General features: G+C 50.2%; 1 protein-coding gene across 3 annotated transcripts in view; it reads left to right on the top strand.

The window, feature by feature from the left end:
• The window catches only part of ralgds (ral guanine nucleotide dissociation stimulator), a 57253-nt gene that overhangs the window by 19797 nt on the left and 14821 nt on the right, over positions 1–22635 (top strand). For 2 of the 3 annotated variants that reach the window (XM_029252804.1, XM_029252805.1), the window contains exon 1: positions 9767–9958. The exons of the other annotated variant lie outside the window; for it this stretch is intronic. In XM_029252804.1, the coding sequence (XP_029108637.1) occupies positions 9767–9958 (192 nt within the window). Of the gene's footprint in view, positions 1–9766; positions 9959–22635 lie in introns of those variants that run through there. 3 annotated transcript variants of the gene reach the window in all.

The following is a 22635-nucleotide window of genomic DNA, read 5'->3' as shown; positions in this document are numbered from 1 at the left end:
TCGTTTCGGTCGGATAATGGAGACGTTACTGCGGTTTCTCATTTAATGGATCCATGAAGTGGACCGAACAAAAAAAAAAGTTTTTTCCATTATCTTCACACTGCAGTGGATGTGGGCCAGAAACTTGAGCGAGACCTTTTTTCGTTATTGCCGTGGCTGTAAAGCTTTTATAAATGCGCCCAGCTTCCCTCCCTTGGGTTCCCTTGGGTTCCCTGAGGACGAACCCAGCGCCCGTCTGTCCAGATGCTCTAAATCTGCCCGGTTGCTGGGCAAGTCAGCGTCTATCTGCGGGTCCCGAGCACACGAACGTGGTAAATACAGCGAGCGAATGTCCTCCCGTCCTCTCGGTACCTCATTAGCAATGGTAAGTGGTGTGTGTGAGTTCGAGAGCGCTGGTGTTATTGAAAAAGAGAGGCCAAGGCCCTTAATTCTATGGTTTAGAGCCAACGCATTACTAGCAGCAATAATTCACGGTGATGCTTTCCTGAAAGTGAGCCAGCGTCTCCTTTCTGGGCCTGATTATCCACGCTAAATTATGACATCACGGCCGCCTGCCAATTTGCTGCCATGGCGACGCTGATACGTGAAGGTTCAATGGAACAGCATGGGGCCGGGTGTGAAAATTAAAAATCGAAGATAGCACCAGGGCGTATTGACTGGTGACACCAGCTGACTGTCTCGCTTTCTGCTCTGCAGAGCACTTGTTACTGGTGTAAATGTACTCAGTTAAGAGCTGTTCAAATAGCCTCTCGGCAGCCTCTGGGCAAGGGGAGCACAGCTGTGGTGAGGCACAGTGCTCAGTATAGCCCTTAGTGATGAGCGGGTAGTGGATAGTATCTAGTAGATAGTGGGTACTGGGTCAAGATAGTGGATACTGGATACTGGGTAGGGGATAGTTGATAGTGGGTACTGGATAATGGATAGCGGATAGTGGGTAATGGATACTGGGTAGTGGATAGTGGTTGGTGGGTAATGGATAGTGAATACTGGGTAAGAGATAGTTGATAGTAGATAGTGAGTATTGGGTACTGGATAGTGGAATGTGGATAGTGAGTACTGGGTACTGGATAGTGGAATGTGGATTGTGGATAGTGAGTACTGGGAACTCTAGGGATTCTCCAGGCAGGTTTTCTGCAGCACACAGTCTGCACCGTAACAGTACCTGGTGGCCATGAAGAAATAAAATGTCATATAATCTGTACACATAACAGAGTGTTTTACAAGTACGTACAGCCATCCCTCGACTTACAAACTGTCTTATCTGAAACATGCTTATCCAAGACTTTGGCATAATGACTCTCGGATTTTGAGAGCCAATTTTCAATTTATAGAACATAAAACAGGGGGGTGCAGTGGTGTGGTGGTGCGGTGGGTTTGGCCTGGTCCTGCTCTCTGGTAGGTCTGGGGTTCGAGTCCCGCTTGGGGTGCCTTGCGATGGACTGGCGTCCTGTCCTGGATGTGTCCCCTCCCCCTCCAAGCTTCTGCCCTCAGTTGCCAGGTTAGGCTCCAGCTCGCCACAACCCCGCTTGGAATAAGCGGCTTCAGACAGTGTGTGTGTGTGTGTGTGTGTGTGTGTGTGTGTGTGTGTGTGTGTGTGTGTGTGTGTGTGTGTGTGTGAGAACATAAAACAAGTATTACAAAATGTATCCAATGTAGGGGGGTGTGGTGGCGCAGTGTGTTGGACCGGGTCCTACTCTCCAGTGGGTCTGGGGTTCGAGTCCCGCTTGGGGTGCCTTGCAGCGGACTGGCGTCCCGTCCTGGGTGTGTCCCCTCCCCCTCCGGCCTTACGCCGTGTGTTGCCGGGTTAGGCTCCGGTTCCCCGCGACCCCGTATGGGACAAGCGGTTCAGAAAGTGTGTGTGTGTGTGTGTGTATCCAATGTACTGTAGGTCCAAAAAAAATTGTCAGTCTGGTGTTTCCTGAGCAAAGTGGAAGTACAGTAATGTACTGTAACTGGCATATCTGCATCCAGAGTTCTCCCACTTTTGTTGAGTTTGGAAGGTGAGAGTGTTGCTTTAAGAGAGTGAGGCATTATGGGAATTGTATGAATTTCCATAAATGTCTGTCATATTTGCATTTATTCATTTAGCTGAGACTTTTTTTCCAAAGTGACTTACAATGTTACAGTTATTACAAGCTTACAGTTATTTACCCATATACAGATGGGTAATTTTACAGGAGCCATTTAGAATAAGTACTTTGTTCAATGGTACTACATCTGGAGGGGGGGGATCAAACCTACAACCTTTGGATCCAAAGGCAGCATCTCTAACCAGCACACTACCAGCTGTTCCTTGGGTATCTTATTTGAATGATTGTGGAGACAATAGAGCAATTAGCAGAAAAAGTTTAACAGATGGTTTTTTTGGATATGTGTGTGTAATTTAGTATCAATGTGCAGTTTTACAAAGTTGTTCACAATAACACAACATGCTCAGTGGATCCCTGCTTGATTTATTGCTCATCCTGAGCAGAAGTGATCAATGAAAAGAAAAATGGGAATTACCGTGGAGCAGTAACTCCAGAAAACTGCCTTAGGTTTTGGAAACCTGTCTTGGGCATAAGTAACAGGTGTGAATGCAAATGTGTATGTTTTATATAGATCTGTATAGTACTTTAGTGATATTTGGAATATTTAATTGAGATTTTCAGACAGGCTGGGAACGCGTTATTTTTTCCCATTTAAAATAATGGGAAATAAGGTTTTTGGTATCCGAAATTGTGATATCCGCAAGAACGGATTAATTTAGGAAACTGAGGTGATGCCTGTAATTTCTTGTGTCTTATTTGCACATGTGTGTATTTCTGTTTCGTTCGTGTGTTTGTGTGTATGTATGTTTATATGTTTTCCTGAATGCATGATTTGAGGTCACTGTAGTGTTTTTTGCAGCATATTTATGGACCTGGTCCACATGTACAGTCCCCATGTAGGAATGCATGGCCTGTGACCTCTTAATACGCATTTGTTAGAAAAATTGTTAAAAAAATATGTAAAATGTTGCTTGGGTTGTGCAATATATAGATACATACTGTATATACAGACACACATACACTATATAGATACATATATATATTTAGTTTATTGAATAGTGCAGTTTGTTTTTCTGCTCCAGGCCTGGAACTGCTCTTTCCTTCAGGCCTTGTTGCCAGACTTGCCGTGAAACCTGGCATTTCATTTTACCACACTGTTCTGTTGTAGCTGTAAAAATGCACTCTCCTAATGAGAAATGCAGTAAATCTGTGGCCATGTAATTTGTATTCTGCTGGACCCCACTGGGTTATTTCGTGACAAAATGCAGGTTTTTACCACGAACAAAAAAGCTGCTCAAGAGGCTTCGGGTTCCCGTGGAAATGAGCGGCTTCAAGCATCGCTGGGTTCCAGATCCCAGCCTCCTCAGCCCAGCGGGACTGGTTTTTGTCCCTTGGAATCCTCTCCTGGAGATAGAAGGTGTGAGCTCTGGCCAAGACCACCTACCATCATCAGTTGTTATCTGGAGCTGATAGGACCTGGCAATGGGTGGAAGTTTGTTTGATCTCTACCCACTACCTCAACTGTGAATCAGGGTAAAACTAAGGAAAGCCAAAAAGACGACGTGTCTTATGAGACGTGCTGCAGTTGCTACCTGTGTTAAACTGAGTGTCGATAAGCCCAGGCTTAGAACTAAGTCACCCGGTTATACAGAGAAGAGTGTGTGTGTGTGTGTGTGTGTGTGGGGTGTGGGGGTGTGTGCGCACTTTTTGGAGGAAGATGCTGGGTTTGGGGGTCGGCTGTTTACGCCCGAATGAGCTCAACCTCCCTGTTGTGCTGTAAATCACAGTACTGCGGTAAGACGGTGTCGTGCGGCAGACGCCTGGTTTATCGGCCCCATGGGGAAGGAAGGCTCATTTCTGGAGGTGTTTCTCTCATTGACTTACAACCATCTCCAACGTGTCGAAAGCCAGAAATTCCTCTCGCCGTGCTGTTGCCACATTTGCACGTTCCGATTTTTTTTTTTTTTGTGTAAAATTGCAGCAGCTTTAAGTAAACGTTGGCAGTCTGCTGTGTAGGACTGTTTTTAATTTGCCATTACTATTATAATCCTATTTCTCCAGAGCAACTTCCAGTGAACTCTCTGTAATGTTATCAGCCCACACACCTTATTCACCATGGTGACTTACACTGCTAGATATACTGGGTCACTCATCCATACATCAGTGGAATGCACACACACTATGAGTGAACCTGAACAGTATATCTTTGGGCTGTGGGAGGAAACCAGAGCACCTGGAGGAAACCCACACAGACATGGGGAGAACATGCAAACTCCACACAGGCTGAGCAGGGATCGAACCCACATCCTCTCACACCATGTAGGCGCTGTGAGACACACACACACACACACATTTTCGGAACCACTTGTCCCATACAGGGTCACGGGGAACCGGAGCCTACCCGGCAACACAGGGCGTAAGGCCGGAGGGGGAGGGGACACACCCAGGACGGGACGCCAGTCCGCTGCAAGGCACCCCAAGCAGGACTCGAACCCCAGACCCACTGGAGAGTAGGACCTGGTCCAACCCACCGCGCCACCGCGCCACCGCACCCCCCCCCCCCTCCTCCGCTGTGAGACAGCAGCACTATTTCAATCTGGGTGCGAAGAATTGATTATGAAGACATTCCAAGCAGGAGCTCAATGAGCAGCTGTTACAGTACAAGGTTTCTGCAGGAAAATACAAGTTTATCACTTTTTTAGTGACCAGTTTATTTATTTATTTGTTTATTTATTTATTCTGCAATTCACAATTTGCCTCCTGTGACCTGATTCTGCTTTTAAGCTAAAACAGGCAGAATAAGCAGCATTTATATATAATATCTGCACAATGGGTCATGTTGTAGGATGTAATATCAACAGTAACAAGAACAGCACATCCAACTTAGTATTTTTTTTTGTCTCAGAAAGTAACCTTTAAATGGTGCTTGAGGGGGGGTATGGTGGCGCAGCAGGTTTGGCCTTTGCCTGCTCTCCGGTAGGTCTGGGGTTTGAGTCCTGTGACGGACTGGTGTCCCGTCCTGGGTGTGTCCCTTCTCCCTCCAACCCCATGCCCCGTGTTGCTGGGTTAGGCTCCAGTTCACCGCAACCCCCACTTGGGACAAGTGGTTTCAGACTATGTGTGTGTGTGGTGCTTAAAGGTGCGTTGATGGTCCTGATGAGAAGCATAACTCACCGAAAATGACAAGACCATCAGAACAAACCATCCTGGCCTTTATTATCCAGCGATGTGCTGAAACGTGTTTCTCCCAACATGTTAATACCGCTATGGGGCACTGATGTGATGTTCGTAAACCGAAATGAGGGTGTACAACACAGAGTTTAGCGGGAATCGCTTCGATTACCTTTAACACAGGAGATGAGGACTTGAAGCACCTGAGCTTTTCTGCAACACTGAGTTTGCAGAACGTGAGGGAAGTATTACATTTATTCGCTCTGCTGATGCTTTTCTCTAAAGCAACTTACAATTTTAAGCAGCTTCAATTCATCTATCTATACAGCTGGGTCATTTTACCATAGCAATTGAGGGTAAGTACCTTGAATAAGGGTACTACAGCTTGAGGACAGATCCAAACCCACACCCTTTCGGTCCAAAGGCAGCACAGCTCTGACCATTACCCTACCAGCTGCCCCTTTTTAGACTCATACATGGTGACACCCGGCTGGGCGAGTGGACACCCTTTTCTCTGGAATGGTGTTTTTGTGGTTTTACCTCTGTACTATGTGTTTGTTTGTCCGTTTATCGCTCAGTCTGGAGCCCTTTGTTCTCTCGTGATGTGTTGAACATGGCGTCGTTTTTTTCAAAGAACGTCTTAGTGAATGGTAATACAGTCGTGCTCTGCTTAATGACGTTTCGCTTAACGACTGACCACATACATGACAGTGGTCCCATAAGATCATAATGGGCTGAAAAATTCTTATTGACTAGTGGCGTCGTAGCGCAACGTGTTCCTCACGTGTTCGTGGTGGTGCTGCTGTCAACAAACCTACTGCGCTACCAGTCGTATAAAAGTACAGCACATAAAATTATGTACAATACATAATACTTGATAATGATAATAAACACCTATGTTACTGGTTTATGTATTTACTGTACTTTTTATCATTATTTTACAGTGTACTCTTTCGACTTATAAAAAAGTTTACTCTAAAACAGTATGCTGTGTTATGCCGGCAGCAGCATCATAAATCTTGTGTTTACCATGTCTCGACTGTATCGAGGCTATACCATCTAGGTGTGTATAAATACACTATGATCGAGGCTATGCCATCTAGGTTTGTATAAATATGCTCTATGATTAAAGCTATACCATCTAGGTGTGTATAAGTACACTGTGATCGAGGCTATACCATGTAGGTTTGTATAAATATACTCTATGATTGAGGCTATACCATCTAGGTTTGTATAAGTACACTATGATGTTCGCACAATGACGAAATCCCCTAAGGACACATTTCTCAGGACGTATCTCTGTCGTTAAGCGACGCACGTCTGTAAGTGCGAAAAGGTGGGAACTATCAGAGAATAATTGGTAGGGTTCAAAAAATTCCTCAAGTACTGAGAATGTTCTGATGGCTTCCCCAAGGATGAGCGTCCAAAAATCAAATTCTGGATGAGCTTCTTGACATTCCAGTGTTCCACTAAACACAGATGTGCCGTCATGCCTGTCTTACTACTGCCTTTGGACCCAAAGGTTACAGGTTTGAATCCCACCTCCAGCTGTTGTGCCCTTGAGCAATGTACTTACCCTAAATTGCTCCAGTAAAATTACCCTGAATTGTACAGGGTAGGGTACCCCCATGTACCTACAGATGGCTCTGGATGTGATGAATTCTGTAATGACTTGAGGGTGCCGCATGAAGGTGTTCACTACTACGTCCATGGTAAGCACGGTCAAGGTATTAATTGCTCTCATAATGATGCCCCCCATGGACATAGTTATCTTCCAAGATTTTTATGGGCCTGGCCTGCATGTGCAGTCCCTGGTAGGATTGTGTGGGCTGTGGCTTCTTAATACTGAGTTGTTTAAAAATTCATGACAATATTTAAAAGTGTAGATTAGCCCCAGATTAGTATTAGTGTTAATTAGTGCGTTAATGATGCCCCCCATGGTTTGTTGTCGGGAGGAGGGTGCTGTAAGTGCGAGCGTCTTCCTTTCCTGGGGCAGTTTGCATAGACGCAGCACAACAAATAATTGTTTTCTCACTTTTTGCGTGGACCAAGAGAAAAAAAAAGAAAAGGAGCTGAAGGAATCGGTGGAGCGGATGCATAAAAGAGGAGCCACTCGCCGTTTTAAAGCGTTCTCTTTCGCAGGGCACATGGCAGCGAACCCAAAGCCCACTTAACGGACACAGCGCGTTCCTGGAAATCTGTTCGTTAGGCAAATGCCCGGTGCGCGAAGGTCCTTTTCCCATTCATTTCAACAAGGAAAATGATTTCGTGGTTCCTGCCTCTCAGAATTCAACTTTTTTTTATTCCCAGACATGGATGAATTATTTGTAAAAGACAAAATAGCTCAGGTTAATGCAGTTTCATGTAATCTTCGTTAAAACTTTCTTCATTTCTTCATTACAGTAACACTCAAGGCGTCTGATTGTCTTCAGAATTTCTAGTTGTAGAAACAGCATTTTCTCTCTCAGAGAAATACTTTTATATATAAAAGTAAATATTATATATAATAACCGTTAAGGACTGAAGACTCCAAAGTGCTTAAAAGTGCAATTCTGATTTATTCTGTCATAATTCTTATTTATTTACTTACTTATTTGGTTGTTTGTATCAAGTGTTCTTTGTGCTGCTGTTCCACTGAAGGTTTCCACACGGAATTTCATTGTACTCGATACAGTGACAATAAAGTATCTTATCGTATAATATAATAGTTATTCTACTTTTATATATAAATATTATATATAATAATAATGGTTGCTGGTAGTGTAGTGGTTAGAGCTGCTGCCTTCAGACACCGAGGTCACAGGTTTCGATCCCACCTCCAACTGTAGTACCCTTAAGCGAGGTATTTACCCTGAATTGGCCCAGTAAAAATGACCTTGCTGTGTAAACGGGTAAACAATTGCAAGTTGCTTTGGAGAAAAGTGTCAGGCCAGCGTACACTGAATCATTCAGCAAGTACTTTTCTCCGAGGCGCGGTACATCTCGGACAATAAGCCCATCCCGGGCGCTGCTCGATCCTCTCTGCTTCTCGGAGTGTCTCCGTCTCTGGAATGTCACTAAGTGCTTCCTCCGAACAGTGCACCTCCCAGGGCTCCTGCAAATGGTTTACCGTGCTTTAGCCCACCTCTCTTAAGTTCTCTCACGCTTACAGGAGAGAGAGGATCCCTCACTCTTAGGCACCTCTGCCGATTTGTCCTCCTAGCGGTTCGGGGTTAGACAGTCGGGAAAAACGGGTTCGGTTACCGCACGTGCGATGGCCTCGACACCAGACTGCACCGGTGCGATCGGCACGCCGCATCACTTTCACGTCGCGTACGGCTGAATGCTCTGCATTATATGTAATTGAAGCCATTTGAAAGCCCCCCCCCCCCCCAACCCCCCAACGGACCCCCGGCGCTCAGAGCCGCCCCTCCTCCCAGATTCGGCACCTCTCTCACGGCCTGTGCTTTCCGGCCGGCGTTTACTGGCAACGAGGAGGACGACTCAGCCCACGCTCAAACACAAAACAGATGTGGCGCAGGGAGGAACCGACACTGCAGACACGGGCAGATGAGCGAAGGCGATGAAGGAGGAGGAGGAGGACGAGGAGGAGGACGTGCTTCTCGTATGTCAGTCCACGCATCTCAGTAGATAGCGTACCGTAGAAGCGCTCCAGGACGTGGGAAGGCCCTTTTCCACCCTGCTGTCAGCGCTATGGGCGCCGCTGTTCTCCGTGCGTCGGCGCACGGCGGAGCGAGCCAGGCGGCGGCACGGTACCGTAAACACGGTGATCGACCCCCACAGTCGTCCAAGCAAGACTCAGATGTCCAAGTGTGTGACAGTGCCGTTGCTCATGCCTCGCAGGTTGACGGAGCGCTCATATGTGCAGTATATTACGCTCAGTTTACTATGTTCTCATTTCCAGGATCCTTCCTCGCCTTCTTGTCACGAATAATTACCATGTTTTCTCAGATGGGCTTTTTGTTTGTTTGTTTTTCATCCCCACTGTTGAATGTAAAGCAGGGGAGCTCAACAATATGTGTCATTATATTATTGGTAATATTCTTATAACATATTATTATAGACACCGTTTCTTGGGCGACGAGTCCGGGCACGAGTCCACCCCCCAGACCCCCCCCAAACCTCCCCTTACTGACCGAAAAGCACTTCTTTTGCTATTTATACGTTCCACGAATTACACGTGGCCCGTTTGTTTGATTCCCAACACACACACGCACCCTGTTTATGCGCGAGGGATAAGTCATGTCGCGAGTGCGTGCAGGGGAGAGACGTGACGGCGGTTCATTGTCCTCGCGCTGTGCGCCTCAAATGACATCATTTCTCCAAAGAAGGGGCGGGGCGACGCGGGTGCTCCAGCGCGAGACGGCCGGGGCGGGGCAGACGGACGCGGGGCGGGGCGGCGCTCGCTGGCGTCTCGCGGCATCACGTTCGTCGGCGCGCTCACTTATACAGCCGATCGGCCGAAGCGGTCCGGTGCGGCGGTGCGGCGGCTCGGCACGGGTGGGGGGGGTCCCTCGCTCGCTCTCCCGCGGCGGCGGCGGCGGCGGCGCTGAGGGCCGCCTCCAATGGTGCACCCGACGGGCATGCGGTCGGCGGCGCGCAGCCCCCAGGCGCGCTCCCCCGATGCCATGTTCGACTCGAGCGCCTGGAGGATCCGCAGCATCTGGGACGCGGTGAAGCTGGAGGTGGGCGGCGACGCGAGCCCGGTGGTCCTGCACAGCTTCACGCAGCTGGACCCGGACCTGCCGCCCTCCGAGGTGCGTGCGCGTCTCGCGATCCCCCCGCCCCTAACGGGCCAACCCCCCCCACACGGCACACCCCCGCACCCCCGAAGCGCTCCTCTCCGTCTTGATTTCGCCGCGACGCGACGCGGCGCGACGCGATCTGATCCGATCCGATCCGATCCGGTGCTGCAGCTCTTTAAAAACTAGTCCGTTTAGCCGATGATGAGGCGTCTTTGCGCTCGTTCGTTGTGTTGGCGCGACGCGCGTACAGTACCGTGGGGTGGGGTGCCGCTGGGGGGTCTCGATCACGAGTTGGCAAAACAAAAGGTCAGTGTGACCGGGACACCGGCGCGTGCTTTAACTTAACGTGCGCGCGCGCGCGCGGCTGCGGGTGCGAACGATCAGAGCGGTTTTTGTCGTCAGTCAGAGTCACTGAGTGTGTGACAGGTGCGAACAGGTGCGAGGAGGAGCGTCGCGCTGCGTCACGAGTAAGAAAAAGGGCGGAAACTGTGCCAACAATTACTGTGGAGAAGTCCCGGAATACCCTGGTAAAACCGCGGGCGGGCGGGGCGCCTCCTCCTCCTCCTCCTCCTCCTCCTCCTCCTCCTCCTCCTCCTCCTCCCCCTTCCTTGTCCCCCGGAATATTCACTCTCTCCTCCTTCGACACAAGTCATGTGAGCATCTTATTTTTCTAGTCATGGCAGGAGCTCTTCGCCCAGGACTCGTGTCCGGACTTCAGGCATCGAACCCAGTTCACACCTGCTTGCTGCAGGGCGAACAGGAGGAGTTTGGATCTGGTGTGTGTGTGTCTGACTGTCACGTGGCAGAATGAAGGCAGAAACACTGCGGTGGGTCTCTGCACGTGATGGGTGTGCTGCAAGTACAAGGTATCTGTATGGTAAAATGATGTAAATTCATGGTTCAACCGGGTGGCTCTTGGTTTATTGTAACGCTGCTCTGGACAGAGAGAGAGAGAGAGAGTTTTGGAAAATGTTTATTAGGTTTATTTAGCAGCAGTAGTGGCCCAGCAGTAGAAGTGGCTAGATGAGGCCCCAGTCCCTACAGCCCCCCCCCCAACCCCCCCACACTGGAGGATCAATAAAGTGTTTATCTGTTGGTCTATTGGGAAAATAACCTCAATGACCACACCCGCTTCTAGGAAGGAGACCCTTCATTCTTGCTCATGATCAACAAATCACAGCGACCTTAAAACCTCAACCGCAAAATCTGTATCACGGCCTCAGGTTCTATAACGGTATGATTTTAGAAACAAGTTACGAAGGTATTAATATTAGTTCGGTGGCGTCAAAACAAACTTTGAAAGCACAAACGCTCTTGCAGATGTATGTGAGGGTGGAGGCTTTCGTTGTTTTCGTTTTTTATCGAGTTTGGTTTTTTTTTTTTTTTCCTTTTGATGATGAGAAATCCAGCGTCTCACAGATTTAGTTCGGGATGCACAGTGTAGCTCTGTGTGTGTGAGTGTGAGTGTGAGTGAGAGGGATGCCCACAATGCACAATACCCCACTGATGATGTCACCTGCCATGTGGCTGCATGAGTCCGGGTGACTGCTTGGCTCGTGCCCCACCCTTTGTCTGTCTTGTTTTGTTTTGTTTTGTTTTGTTTTGTTTGTCTGTTTGTTTGTTTGTGCCCTCTTATTGGTTAATCTGTGTCACAGAGAGGATGTGTTTCAGAAGTGAAGGAGTTCATGTGTTCATCAGGAATTGCATGGAATTTTTTTCTGCCCGTGCTTATTGTCAGCTGTGTGTGTGTGTGTGTGTGGACAGCTGTGACTGGAGGGCGGTAAAGTAACCCCTTCCTCCTTTCATGTGGTGTCCCTACAGTGGTACCGCATCAGGACTATGTGACGGGGGGCAGGTGGAGGGCTCGTTTCACAAATGATTCACTGGCTGTGGTGTAAATACGCTCTTTGGGGTAAATGGCACAACCAGGGTCTGTAAATACCTGGAGGTCTACACCTCGGATGGGGGTTTTTTGGGGGGGGGCGTCGTTTGAGTGGACACAGGACATGCGTAGGGGACAAAGACCAAGGTAATCCATCACCAAATTTCTCACACTCACCACCTCTGTTTTTACCTGTCTGTTATCTTTTTACCCCTTTCGGTGGTTCAGTTGCCCTTACTAACCATGTTTAGACCAAGTTTTCGTGCTGTCATTTCTACAAATACCTGCACGCCACGTCCAGGGCTACTGTGTCGCACCCGGTCCTCCGACCCTTCCAGGCTGGGAAATGTTACTGTGGTACCGTGCGACCCTGTGCATGCGCACCGGCCGTAAACCATGTTTACCATGGTCTCAGAGGCTGTGACCCACATCCATGGGCGCCGGGCTGCTTCCTGTCCTCCGACGACCTCCGTGACTCAGAATGTAGGACTTTACTGTGATTTATTTCCCTAATACCGTGTTGGAAAATTTTAAATCGCAGGAAGACTCTGATTTGACTTTGAGTTTTCACACGATGGAGTGGAGAGCGATTGGTCCCACCGGCTCACACGCAGCTTTACCGCGCTCTGCAGTACTGTACCCGCCCCCACCGGTACACATTACCTTGGTCCTGCTCTGTGTTCAGTGTGTGAGCTTCCTTATCGCATATTTGCACTACTGCGCGATAACGTATGAAAAAGCGCTTCCACGATGTTTACTTCACAGCTTTGTGACACCTGAGCTTTGTCACGCTTGACGCTGCAGAAGTTGCACCCAGGATGTTGTGCGATGGAATTGAGGAAGCGATGTGAAAAATACGCCAGAACCTCATTCGTGTGGTTACTGAGTGTATGGAGCACGAGGCTGGTGAAGGAATATGTGGGAGTTATAGATGTGTTTGTATCTGGGGCTGTTGGGTGTGCAAGTAGGTGGACGCCTCCGTTGTGTGCTGGACTCGAGGGATGGGTCGGCCCCCTTCTTACTCAGCCTTCGTAACTCGCGCTTTAGTTACGATTCCAAGTCAGAAGTTCTGCAGAAGTTCTCTTTGCCTTGAGATCCGTGGGCATGGGCTGGGGGGTCGCTGGACATTTCGCCGTGCGCGCTCTTCGGTTTTCACCCACCGATGGAATGGCTCGTCGAGTTCCAAGGCGTTGAGCTCCTCTTCCGGCACCATCGGCCGTTCCTCCGCCAGCCTCTTTCCACGCAAATGCTACCTGGACATGTTGCTCCATACTGCGCGACATTTCCGCTGGGTCATCTCGAGACTCTGCGGCGGAGCTTGTCGGACCAGGACAAGAGCTCCAAGTCCGGCCTCTTTAGGACTCGACCGAGATCTCGAGGCTGTTTTATTGCATTTGTTAGAAGAAAGCGATCAGCGTTGATGTGGCCTTCAAGGACCATCTGCACTGCAAGGGTTTCGTTTCTTAGGGTTTTCAGTGGCGGTTGCTGGTTTTCCTTCTCAGTTGTTGTTCCAAGATCTCATGATCTGTCTGCTATGATCACAAGCCGGAATGAACACGTGTTCCTGATAGTTAGGGGTGTCGGTGTGTATGGAAGGATTAGCCGAGGAGCGTGTTTACCGCACGTAATGGGGGCTTCGTTTCGCTCTCTCGTTCCGCCCCGACCCTTTTCCTCTCCGCAATTCAATTTGGTAACGCTGGTTAGCTGGAGAAGACAATTAGATCTCTTCTAATGGGGATGATGTCATGGCCCAGGCTTTGCCCCTTGAAGTTCTGCATTCACGGGCCATGACCAACAAAGCCGTACTGTGCTACATTGAGGCGCCATTGTACCAAGATGACCTCTACTCTACGCATTTAGGGCTGTTGAAGGAATCGGTGCCCTTTAACCATACTGAAGCGAGAGGACGAGGTTCCTTCCTGAGGTGAACAATGTGCGCTTCATGACCTCAGCCTTTTCTCAATGACTTCGGGGAAAAAAGTCAACGTTCTCCGTTTTGCTTCTTGTGAATGTGACATTAACTGGGTTTTTTGAGGGTCAGGAAGAAGAAGAAGGTTTACTTCCGTGGAATGTCGCATCAGGAGGGTGAAAAAGGAATATTCAGTCACGACTTTGCATCTGTAGGCTGTGCGATCGCAACCGAGACGAGCGGGAGCCAGGAATGAGTTTAGAGGACAAGGTTCAGGAGGAAAAGATTATACAGCGAGGGGAGGTTGAGAGAGGTCGGCAAGCGTGTGGACACTATCGTGTAGTGGTGCAGTACCTGGCTGTAGCCCCACATCTCTGTCCACCTGGATGCAGAGGTCTTTTTGGAGTTTCTCCCGAAGCTTCAGAGGAACCTCTGGAGATGTGTCCTCCAGCATCGCTCTTGAACCGATGGTGCCAGGCGCCCTGCTCTCCTTCTCAGTCCCGTGTGGCGCTTAGTATGAGCACGTTACTGTTTCGGGCTCCTAGGTAGGGTGCGAGGCGGGAGGAACGGACGGTTGTGCTTTCTCAAGAAGACACAATGTAGAAGAAGAGCGGATGAGTCCCGTTTCCTCAACCCAGCTGCGCCGGAGGCAGCCCCGCACAGGATCACTACGCTGCTCTTCCCTCCGTCTTCAGAAATTACCGCGTTTACCGACTAGGCCAAAGATACCACCTTAGGAGGCTTTGAGACCCCCGATGGGCTCTTTAATGTCAGCGCCGTCTTCGCCCAGTTTCGAGCCCGAGGAGCTGCTGGTGTCTTATGCGCCGGTCTAATGTCATTCACGATACTTGTTACCCTATGCATTCCTTTTGCCTTTTTACCCTCCGTGCCGTACGGATGGGTTCTGCGTAGAGCGTCGCTCAGCTTGGGGTTCCTCCCTGAGAGTGCGACCTTCTTATTTCCGAGGCCTTTAAGAAAACGAGGCGGGAGACACCGAGACAGAGGTGAAGGATCTCGAATCCAGTGGGGGTAGTAATGCCCCGAACATCAGGAGGCACAAAGGAGCTGGGGATTAAACAAGAAGGCCTCTTTAATTATAGGGGACTAATTGGTAAAAGAAAAAAACACCCCCCCCCACAGTGAAAGGAGCCCCGTGGTGCAGACAGTAGGGGGGAGGGAACCCTAAGAGGCTCCGTTCCTCTAGCTGTTTGTTTACCAGCACAGCCTCCCTTTGTTCTTGGGCTCCAGAAGGTTCCAGGCCTGAACTCTGCAAGGCCCCCAGTCAAGCTGGGCCTTGATTATGGGACTGGAGTACACTGACCCCCCACCCCCGCTGCCTCAATGCACACAGTCTCCGCTGGCAGCGTCCCCATCCAGCTGGCCCCAGCAGACCGGTGGAGAAGAGGCAGACGTGTGGCCCCAAGGCTGAGCGCAAACCCCCCCCCCCCTCCCTCCACCGCTAACCAGATAAGGATCCTATTGATTGCACACGCCACCATTGGATCTGAAGGTCACAGGTTTGAATCCCACCCCTGCTGTATTACCCGTGACCAGGGTACCAACTGCAAAAATTACCCATGTGTATAAGCGGGTAAATAATTGTAGCGCGGTACTTCGGCAGCCGTTTCCTTCTGCTTCTCAGCTTCACGAATGCATTATGAATTCATATGTGAAAAAAATAGAGAAATCTTTCCCGTACGGGGGAGAATTGATCGTGCAAAAGTGTCTCTCGTGGGGGTGTAGTGTGTGAGCGGTGGGTTGAAGGTATAGGGTCCTCAGCATGGCACTCATTCGGGGGGGGTGGGTGTACAGTGAGGGATGTATCTACAGAGGAAGAGCAGAGGAGGGTTAGGCTTAGGGTTTAGAGCTAACCCTAACCTTAAGGGTTCACAGCCCCTCCCCCCCAGCCTTCAGCAGCCTTTGCGGAGCAGGGGAAACGTTGCCACTTGTGGTCAGACATGTCATCGCTGACACTGTCACTCCACCCTTTGCCCCCCTCCAGAGAGCCGAGCCTTGGGTTTCTCTCTCTGACCGGTTCTCTCTCACCTCTTTTTTCCGGCGTTTTCTGTCCTCTGGTCTGTGAGGGGCTGTATAGGCGACGTTTAAGTTTGACCGCTTTCTCGTTCCAGTTGGCCACACGTGCGAGAGGCAGGACAAAGGGCATGTGGAACAGTAGGTGTGGAGCACAGCGGGAGAATGCAGGACGGTGACCTTTCGCGCTGCACCGTCAACTCTGTTTTATACTTTTATTGTGTTTATTTTATTACCCAGAGGCCCCAAAACACACAACGCCGTGAACTGGACGGTGACTTTTTCTGTGCGACAAACACCGGTGTGGGAAAGTGCTTCCTCTCAGTCATTTTGGACTTTGTCCATTGTGTGTTTTTCAAATTCCTTCTCGTAATATTACACTCAGATAGCCCATAGTATAAGGTAGTAAAGTAATTTACCCTGTTTCGTGTGCATGACGAAGGAACTGCGAGGAACTCCTCTCACTCGGTTCTGTATGTTTTCACTGTACCTTTGGGTGAGCCAGGGGTCAGCGTGCGTGTCCCACAGTGCCGGTCCTGAGCCGGTCGGCTAAGAGAGGAGGTTCGAATGTGGTGGTTTTGTGAAGGAAGGCAGAGGAAGGTTCATATGTGGGTGAGCTGGGGGCAGTTAGATTTTTGGGTTGGGGTTAGGGGGCGCGGCGGGCTTGGCCGGATCCTGCTCTCTGGAGGGTCTGGGGTTCGAGTCCTGCTTGGGGTGCCTTGCAATGGACTGGCGCCCCATCCTGGGTGTGTCCCCTCCCCCTCCAGCCCTGCGTTGCCGGGTTGGGCTCCAGTTCACCATGACCCCCCCTTGGGATAAGTGGCTTCAGACAGTGTGTGTGTGTTAGGGATGGAGTCTTTGTTAGGGTTAGTGTATCTTAGCGATACTGCTGAATATAATGTCGCTGTTAGAAATATTTACAGTGGTATTGAGTGAAGTAGAGTGTTCAGTCCTGGGCTCAAGGCTGTACGTTGTTTTACTGTGTGGTATAAACTTCCTCCAAAAATTGAATGTTTCCTTCATTGACGGTGGAGTTGGGCACACATTGTCATGTGTTCAAAGGTGTACAGAGGGAACGGTAAACGTCCTGCACTTCTTACCGGGGTTATGCAATCTCAGACTCTGACTCAGAGCAGTGCCACACCCTGTCCCTCTTCTCTCTCTGTCTCTCTCACACACACACACACACACACACACACACACACACACACACACACAGGTTGCGCACATGACCTCAATAGCGTTGACGATCCGGTGGAATCCTGACCGGGGGACAGTTAGCAAACGCCCTGTCGCGTGCGGTCGGACCTCGGAGCCCCGCGTCGAGCTGCGTCGACGCCCCCGGGGCTGCTGCGTGTCGCGCCAGGGAGCCGCGTTGCGCCGGCAGCGGCGATGCTCACCGCGCTCTCGTGAGGACCCGAGGTCCAAAGTCTTCCTACGGTTGGGTTGCAGGGACGGTGGCGTCCGGTGGCACGCGGCCCCCTCTCCGAATGGCAGTAAGTGTACCCCGTTTGACTGCCGGCGGTGCGGTAACCCGTGTCGGTGCTGTCGAAGTGCTGCTCTAAATGTGTTTGTCTGCAGCTTCACCTGCATTTTGAGGATTTTTCAGTCGATGAAAAGTCTCCCTGATGCCTCCCCCTTCCCATCGGGTGCTTCTCTGTGCCGCGAAGGTACCGTTCGGCGTGTTCCGCTCCGGGTTTATTTGCTTTCTGCACTCCTTCCCTTGGCCCAACCGCAGCTCAATGGATCTCCTCCCCCACCTGGGAAGTCCCCCCCATCCCCCCATGCGGCACCCTCCCGCAGTAGTTGTCAGTTGGCAGCACGCACAAGGCTCGTGAAGTTTAAAAGGAGACGGGAAGCCCCGTCCTCCATTCCCCGCGCCCCCTTTGAAGAACACGTGGTGATGGGGGGGGTTTGTGTTTGTTTACACCCCTGTCAGTGTGATGAGTCGGTGCTGGAGGTAAACAGATCTGCTCCATGCGAGAGGGGGGTCTGCGGGGTTTCGGAGTTGCTGACCGTGTGTGTGTGTGTGTGTGTGTGTGTGTGTGTGTGTGTGTGTGTGTGTGTGTGTGTGTGTGTGAGAGAAAGTGCTCCTGCTTAATCGGAGAGACGAGTGAACCTGCATTACCGTATTTCTACGCTGTTTACCCCGACCCCACTGCCCAGAAAACTCGTGAGGTATACTGCTGAGGGTTAGGGTTTGCAGCATGGAGGCACAGCGAGTACTGCTGCTGTCTCACGGCACGTGGGTTCGATCCCCAGTCAGTCTGTGTGGAGTTTGCATGTTCTCCCCGTGTCTGCTTGGGTTTCCTCTGGGTGCTCTGGTTTCCTCCCACAGTCCGAAGGCATCCTGTTCAGGTTCACCCACAGTGTGTGAGTGACAGAGAGAGAGAGTGTGTGTGTGTGTGTGTGTGTGTGTGTTCCACTGATGTATGGATGAGTGAGTAACCCATTGTGAGTAGTGTATCTAGCAGTGTAAGTCACCGCGGTGAATAAGGTGTGTGTGTGTGTGTCTCTGGGGAGCTGATTGGTCCTGATTTCTCTTCCCGTGTGTCGTGTGTGTTTATCCCAGCGGTGCACGTGTTTTGTATGTAGTGACTAGTGTGAAATTGGTATAGGAAACCACCAAAGTCTGGTATTGGGGGTGTGTGTGTGTTTTTGATTAGTATTGTTTGTATAACTTTTGTTTCCCTGTGCATGTGGTTGTAAGCAAGTGTTTTGGATGACTGTGTACAGGTGTGTGACTGTGAGCGAGATGTGCCTATTTGCCCAGCGTGTATTCTCCGCTGCAGTAACCCTAACACAAAACATGAACCCATCCTGCCCCACTGGGGGTCCAGAGTGGCAACCGTGACAAACTGCTGCTGATGTCCCAACTGACACCTCTCCCAGTCACTCTTGGTTGCTATGGTAATGGAGCAACAGTCCCCACAGTGTGGTCCAGCAGCATGTGGCCAAGGTGATGTCCACACTTCTTAAAGAAGCGGCCTTGAGCTTTCAGTCAAGTGACACATGAACAAAGTTGTGATGAGGTGATCGATACCAAACAGGATGCTGACCAGATTCCTCTTTCTGCAGTTATAGTCATCTCATGCAGCTTGCAATTATGTACCCATTTGTAGAGCTGGGTAAGTCTACGGGATCAGTTTAGGGTAAGTACCCTACTCAAGGGTATTATTGATCAAGGTTGGATTGGAACCTGCACCCTTTAGCCCCAAAGACGGCGGCTCTAAACCCAATGCTACCATCTGCCCCTAGAACCGCAGATGACTTTGGTGCCTTCGCGTTGGAGACGAGTGACTCTTACTGTGGACGCAACGCAGGGATGATAAAGTTGAAACAAATTGTTCTCCTCGCTCACGACGTTGACGCGGTCGTTGGTGCCGTCGAATGATGCAAAGTTATTGCTGTTGCCAATGCCGACCCAAGGGAAGCGATAAGGGACAAAGGAAAGCGGTTCGATTCAGGGCCAGGCCTTTCTGAGTACCGTCCTCCAGGGCGGTTTAAGTCCTGCAGCAGGAGCTCAGTCCCCATATCCCCCCGACCCCCTCCCACCGAGACGTGGGTATAGAAAGTCATCGCCCGAGCGAAGGCTGAAATTGCGCGCCATTGTCTTCTCCGTCCGTCGTGGTAGCTTTGGTGACATTTACGCGGTCGAGAACTTGGCTTGTCCGAGCAGCTCATTGGAGTGGACAGTTGGGAAGGAAAAAAGACCCCAATCTGCCAAAAACACCACAGTTTTTATGTAAAGCTGCTTGAATGGGCAAGTCTGAAATTTTGTGATTTTGCGCTTCTCTGTCTGGGCAGCTGCTGATTCTCTATTCTTTGTCGACCGCCGGTGTGCGGCTGTTTACGGGAATCGCGTGGTCGCCAGGACCGCGGGTGTGTGAGAGAACCATGAAGCCAGTAAACTTTTTCAAAGACATTAAACACCTTTTTTTTTCTTTTTTTAACTGTTACTCCACAGATCAGAAGCCGGTGACCCACCTCTTTCTTCATACAAGGTCTTAACCATCGCTTTGAGCAGGAACAGAAAATATTTGCTGCCCTGCCGAGGGGTACAGAGACGGTGCTTTTTTGAATAACACCAAGTATGTGCCTTGAGCTGCTACAAAAATTCAATGTAGTTAAAGCTTCTTTTTGAGAAGGTTGCTCGGTAAGGATGGACGAATTGATTGTTCCTCAACAAACACCTGCGCTTCTCTCCACACCCCATGTCACCAGTTGTTCAACCGTTTATCCGTTAGCCCATCGCAAATGGCCTCTTCGGGTTCATCTCTTGGGTTTCGCTACGGTCACAGCCTGGTAGTATCTTCTCATTCCTCATTGGAGATGGAGATGAACATCACTATTGGTTGTTCGATCACATTTATTCATCTAACTGCTTTCCTCCAAAGTGACTTGATTTACCCACTTATATACAGGTGGGTAACCTTACTGGAGCAATTTAGGGTATTCAAGGGTACTACAGCTAGAGGTGGGATTCAAAGCGGTGATCTTTGGGTCCAAAGGTGGTGCTTAACCACTGCACTGCCTGTTGGACTTACATTTACTCTTGACAAGGGTACAGATGGAATGGGTTCGGTTGACTTTCCATCCTTGAGATTGCAGTCAATGTCATTTTTGAGTCAAAGCCTATGGGGGCAGCTGGAAGTGTAGTGTTTAGAGCTGCTGCCTTTGGACCCAAAGGTCACAAGTTCCAATGGTTGTCACCTTAAAATTCCCCAGCTGTATTAATGGGTAAATCATTGTAAATAGCTTAACAGTGCAGATAAATTGAAATGATGAGGGAATCAGAGTCCGAAAAAGAGAAAGAGCCCTTGTTCCTCTTCTCAGCTCCTTGCCCAGCCGTGTACACAGCACGAGTGTATCCTTTGGAGTGTGTTTCACACAGACAAGTCAGCAGGACCTCAACGCCTTCTCTTTTAACACAGTGAGATGTGAAAGTGACTCTTTTCTCAGCTGGGCTCTTTATTTTTCCCCTGTGGACCACCTGAGTGCCTGCGCGTCTTTGGTTCCATCATAGAGAGACGGAGATTTAGAGCAAAGAAACGCTGTAATTGGATTTCCTTCCCTCGGGGGAATTGGCCAGAGGCTGAGACGCCATCCGTCCGCTTGCGAAAGCGAGGAATCGGAAGGACGGCTTTGATACCGGTGAGAAGCGTCCAACCGCTGCGTCTTTCCTGGTCCGACTGAGAAGGTCTGTCCCTCAATTCTTTGCTGATTTAATGGTTTCTGCTGGAGTTTTGAAGAGCTCAGACGTTGAACCTGGGCCTTCACGTGACGTCCTTATGTCCCCACGGTCTGGTCTGTCCCACTTGGGAATTGGGAATCCTTTGATATGGATTTTCGGGAACACTCCTCTCATCTCTGTGAGCATCAGTAGCTTAAAAATGGACACACTGTCTCTATAGACGTGGATCTTGCTGCTGAAGAAATTTGGTTCTGGTACCTGGAATAAGGGTACAATGCAAGGTCCTTTCAGGGAGCTTCAGGTGACGCCCCTGCCCTGTGTACACGATGGGCTTCATCGTGTCCATCGTTAACCAAAGCCAGGCTCAAAGGGGTGTGCTTAGGGAACCTGTCCACTCTCCTCCTCTTGTTCTGGACTGAGTGTGTGGTCCACGCTGCTGGACCCTGAGGGTGTCGTGTTACATTTGAACATACTGGCCAATAGGAAGGGATGGCAAACGGCAGCTTTCTGGCCCCACTTCAGCTTTACCCCCTGGAATGTCCATCGTGGTCACAGATGTGTCGGGGACTCGGAGAGACTACGAGAGGACGTGTTGATCCTCCCCTCAAGTTCAGGTGGAGAATTCGTGGTCCCCGGTTCTGGACCTGCAGAACCTTCAGCCGTTGGGCTCCGTTTGAAATGTCCCCTTGCTGTGCGTAAGACCTGTTGCTGCCCTCCGACGCCGCTCATTGCCAACGTCGCCGTGATTTCCGTGTGCGCGGTTCACACAGATCTTGTGCGTAAAGCTTGTCGGAGGCTATCCGTGCACCGGAGCAACAAGCGGTGTCATTGCGGTTGATGCATCTCTGATTTGGAGAGGGAGCGGATTCGAGGCGGCAAAGAGTGGACTGGCAGCAAATTGAGCACAAAACAGTCACGTGGAACCAAGATCACACTTTACTGCTCTTAGTTCTTTAGTCCAGTCTCCACTTGTCTCCCTCGGTCCGCTGAAGTATCTCGGGCGTCTTTGGCCGCACCCGGTCCTCGTCTCCGAGCGGGCGTGCTCTGAGCTCCTGCGTGCCGCACTGATCGATGGCAGAGTCCGTGTGTTGGCTGTGAATCAGTCGGTCCCCGTTTCATAACGCCGAGGTCTCTGTCTCATCCTTGTCCTCTTCCTGCGGTCACTGGCTGCCTGCACTCGCTCTTAACATCATTCAGATGCCTTCGCTGGCACGGTAAATGGGAGTGGCCCGCTGCCAAGGCTTATGTGGCCGTGCATCAAACACGCAAGAATAAAAGCATGCGTCAAATTAAATGCAAATATTCCGCCATTACAGTGTTCGAAATGCCGTGCTGCACATTTGACAGTAAATCAGGGTGAAAATGTTGTAATGAAAGATGGAAATTCAACTTGGAATGAAATAGTCGCATGAAAATGATGTATGGATAGTCGCTTGCGTCAACCAGTTGTGCCTCTCGGGGGCGTCTGAAGCCTGTCCGGGAATCACTGGGCACGAGGCCAGGAGGGGTCCGCTCTGGGCGGGACGCCCGTCCATCGCAGGGCAGCCACACACACATTGACACACCGCAGGCGGTTCAGGGTCAGCAGGGGAGAACCTGCCGAGTCCACGCAGGCTGAGCCGGATTCGAACCCACATAAATGTCAGCGCTGAGATGTGCCTCGATTTCCTTTC

This window comes from Scleropages formosus, chromosome 6 (assembly GCF_900964775.1).
Source record: "Scleropages formosus chromosome 6, fSclFor1.1, whole genome shotgun sequence".
NCBI classification, from domain to species: Eukaryota; Metazoa; Chordata; class Actinopteri; order Osteoglossiformes; family Osteoglossidae; genus Scleropages; species Scleropages formosus.
The sequence above is the reverse complement of the archived record's forward strand: the minus strand, read 5'-3'. Positions and strand labels throughout refer to the sequence as shown.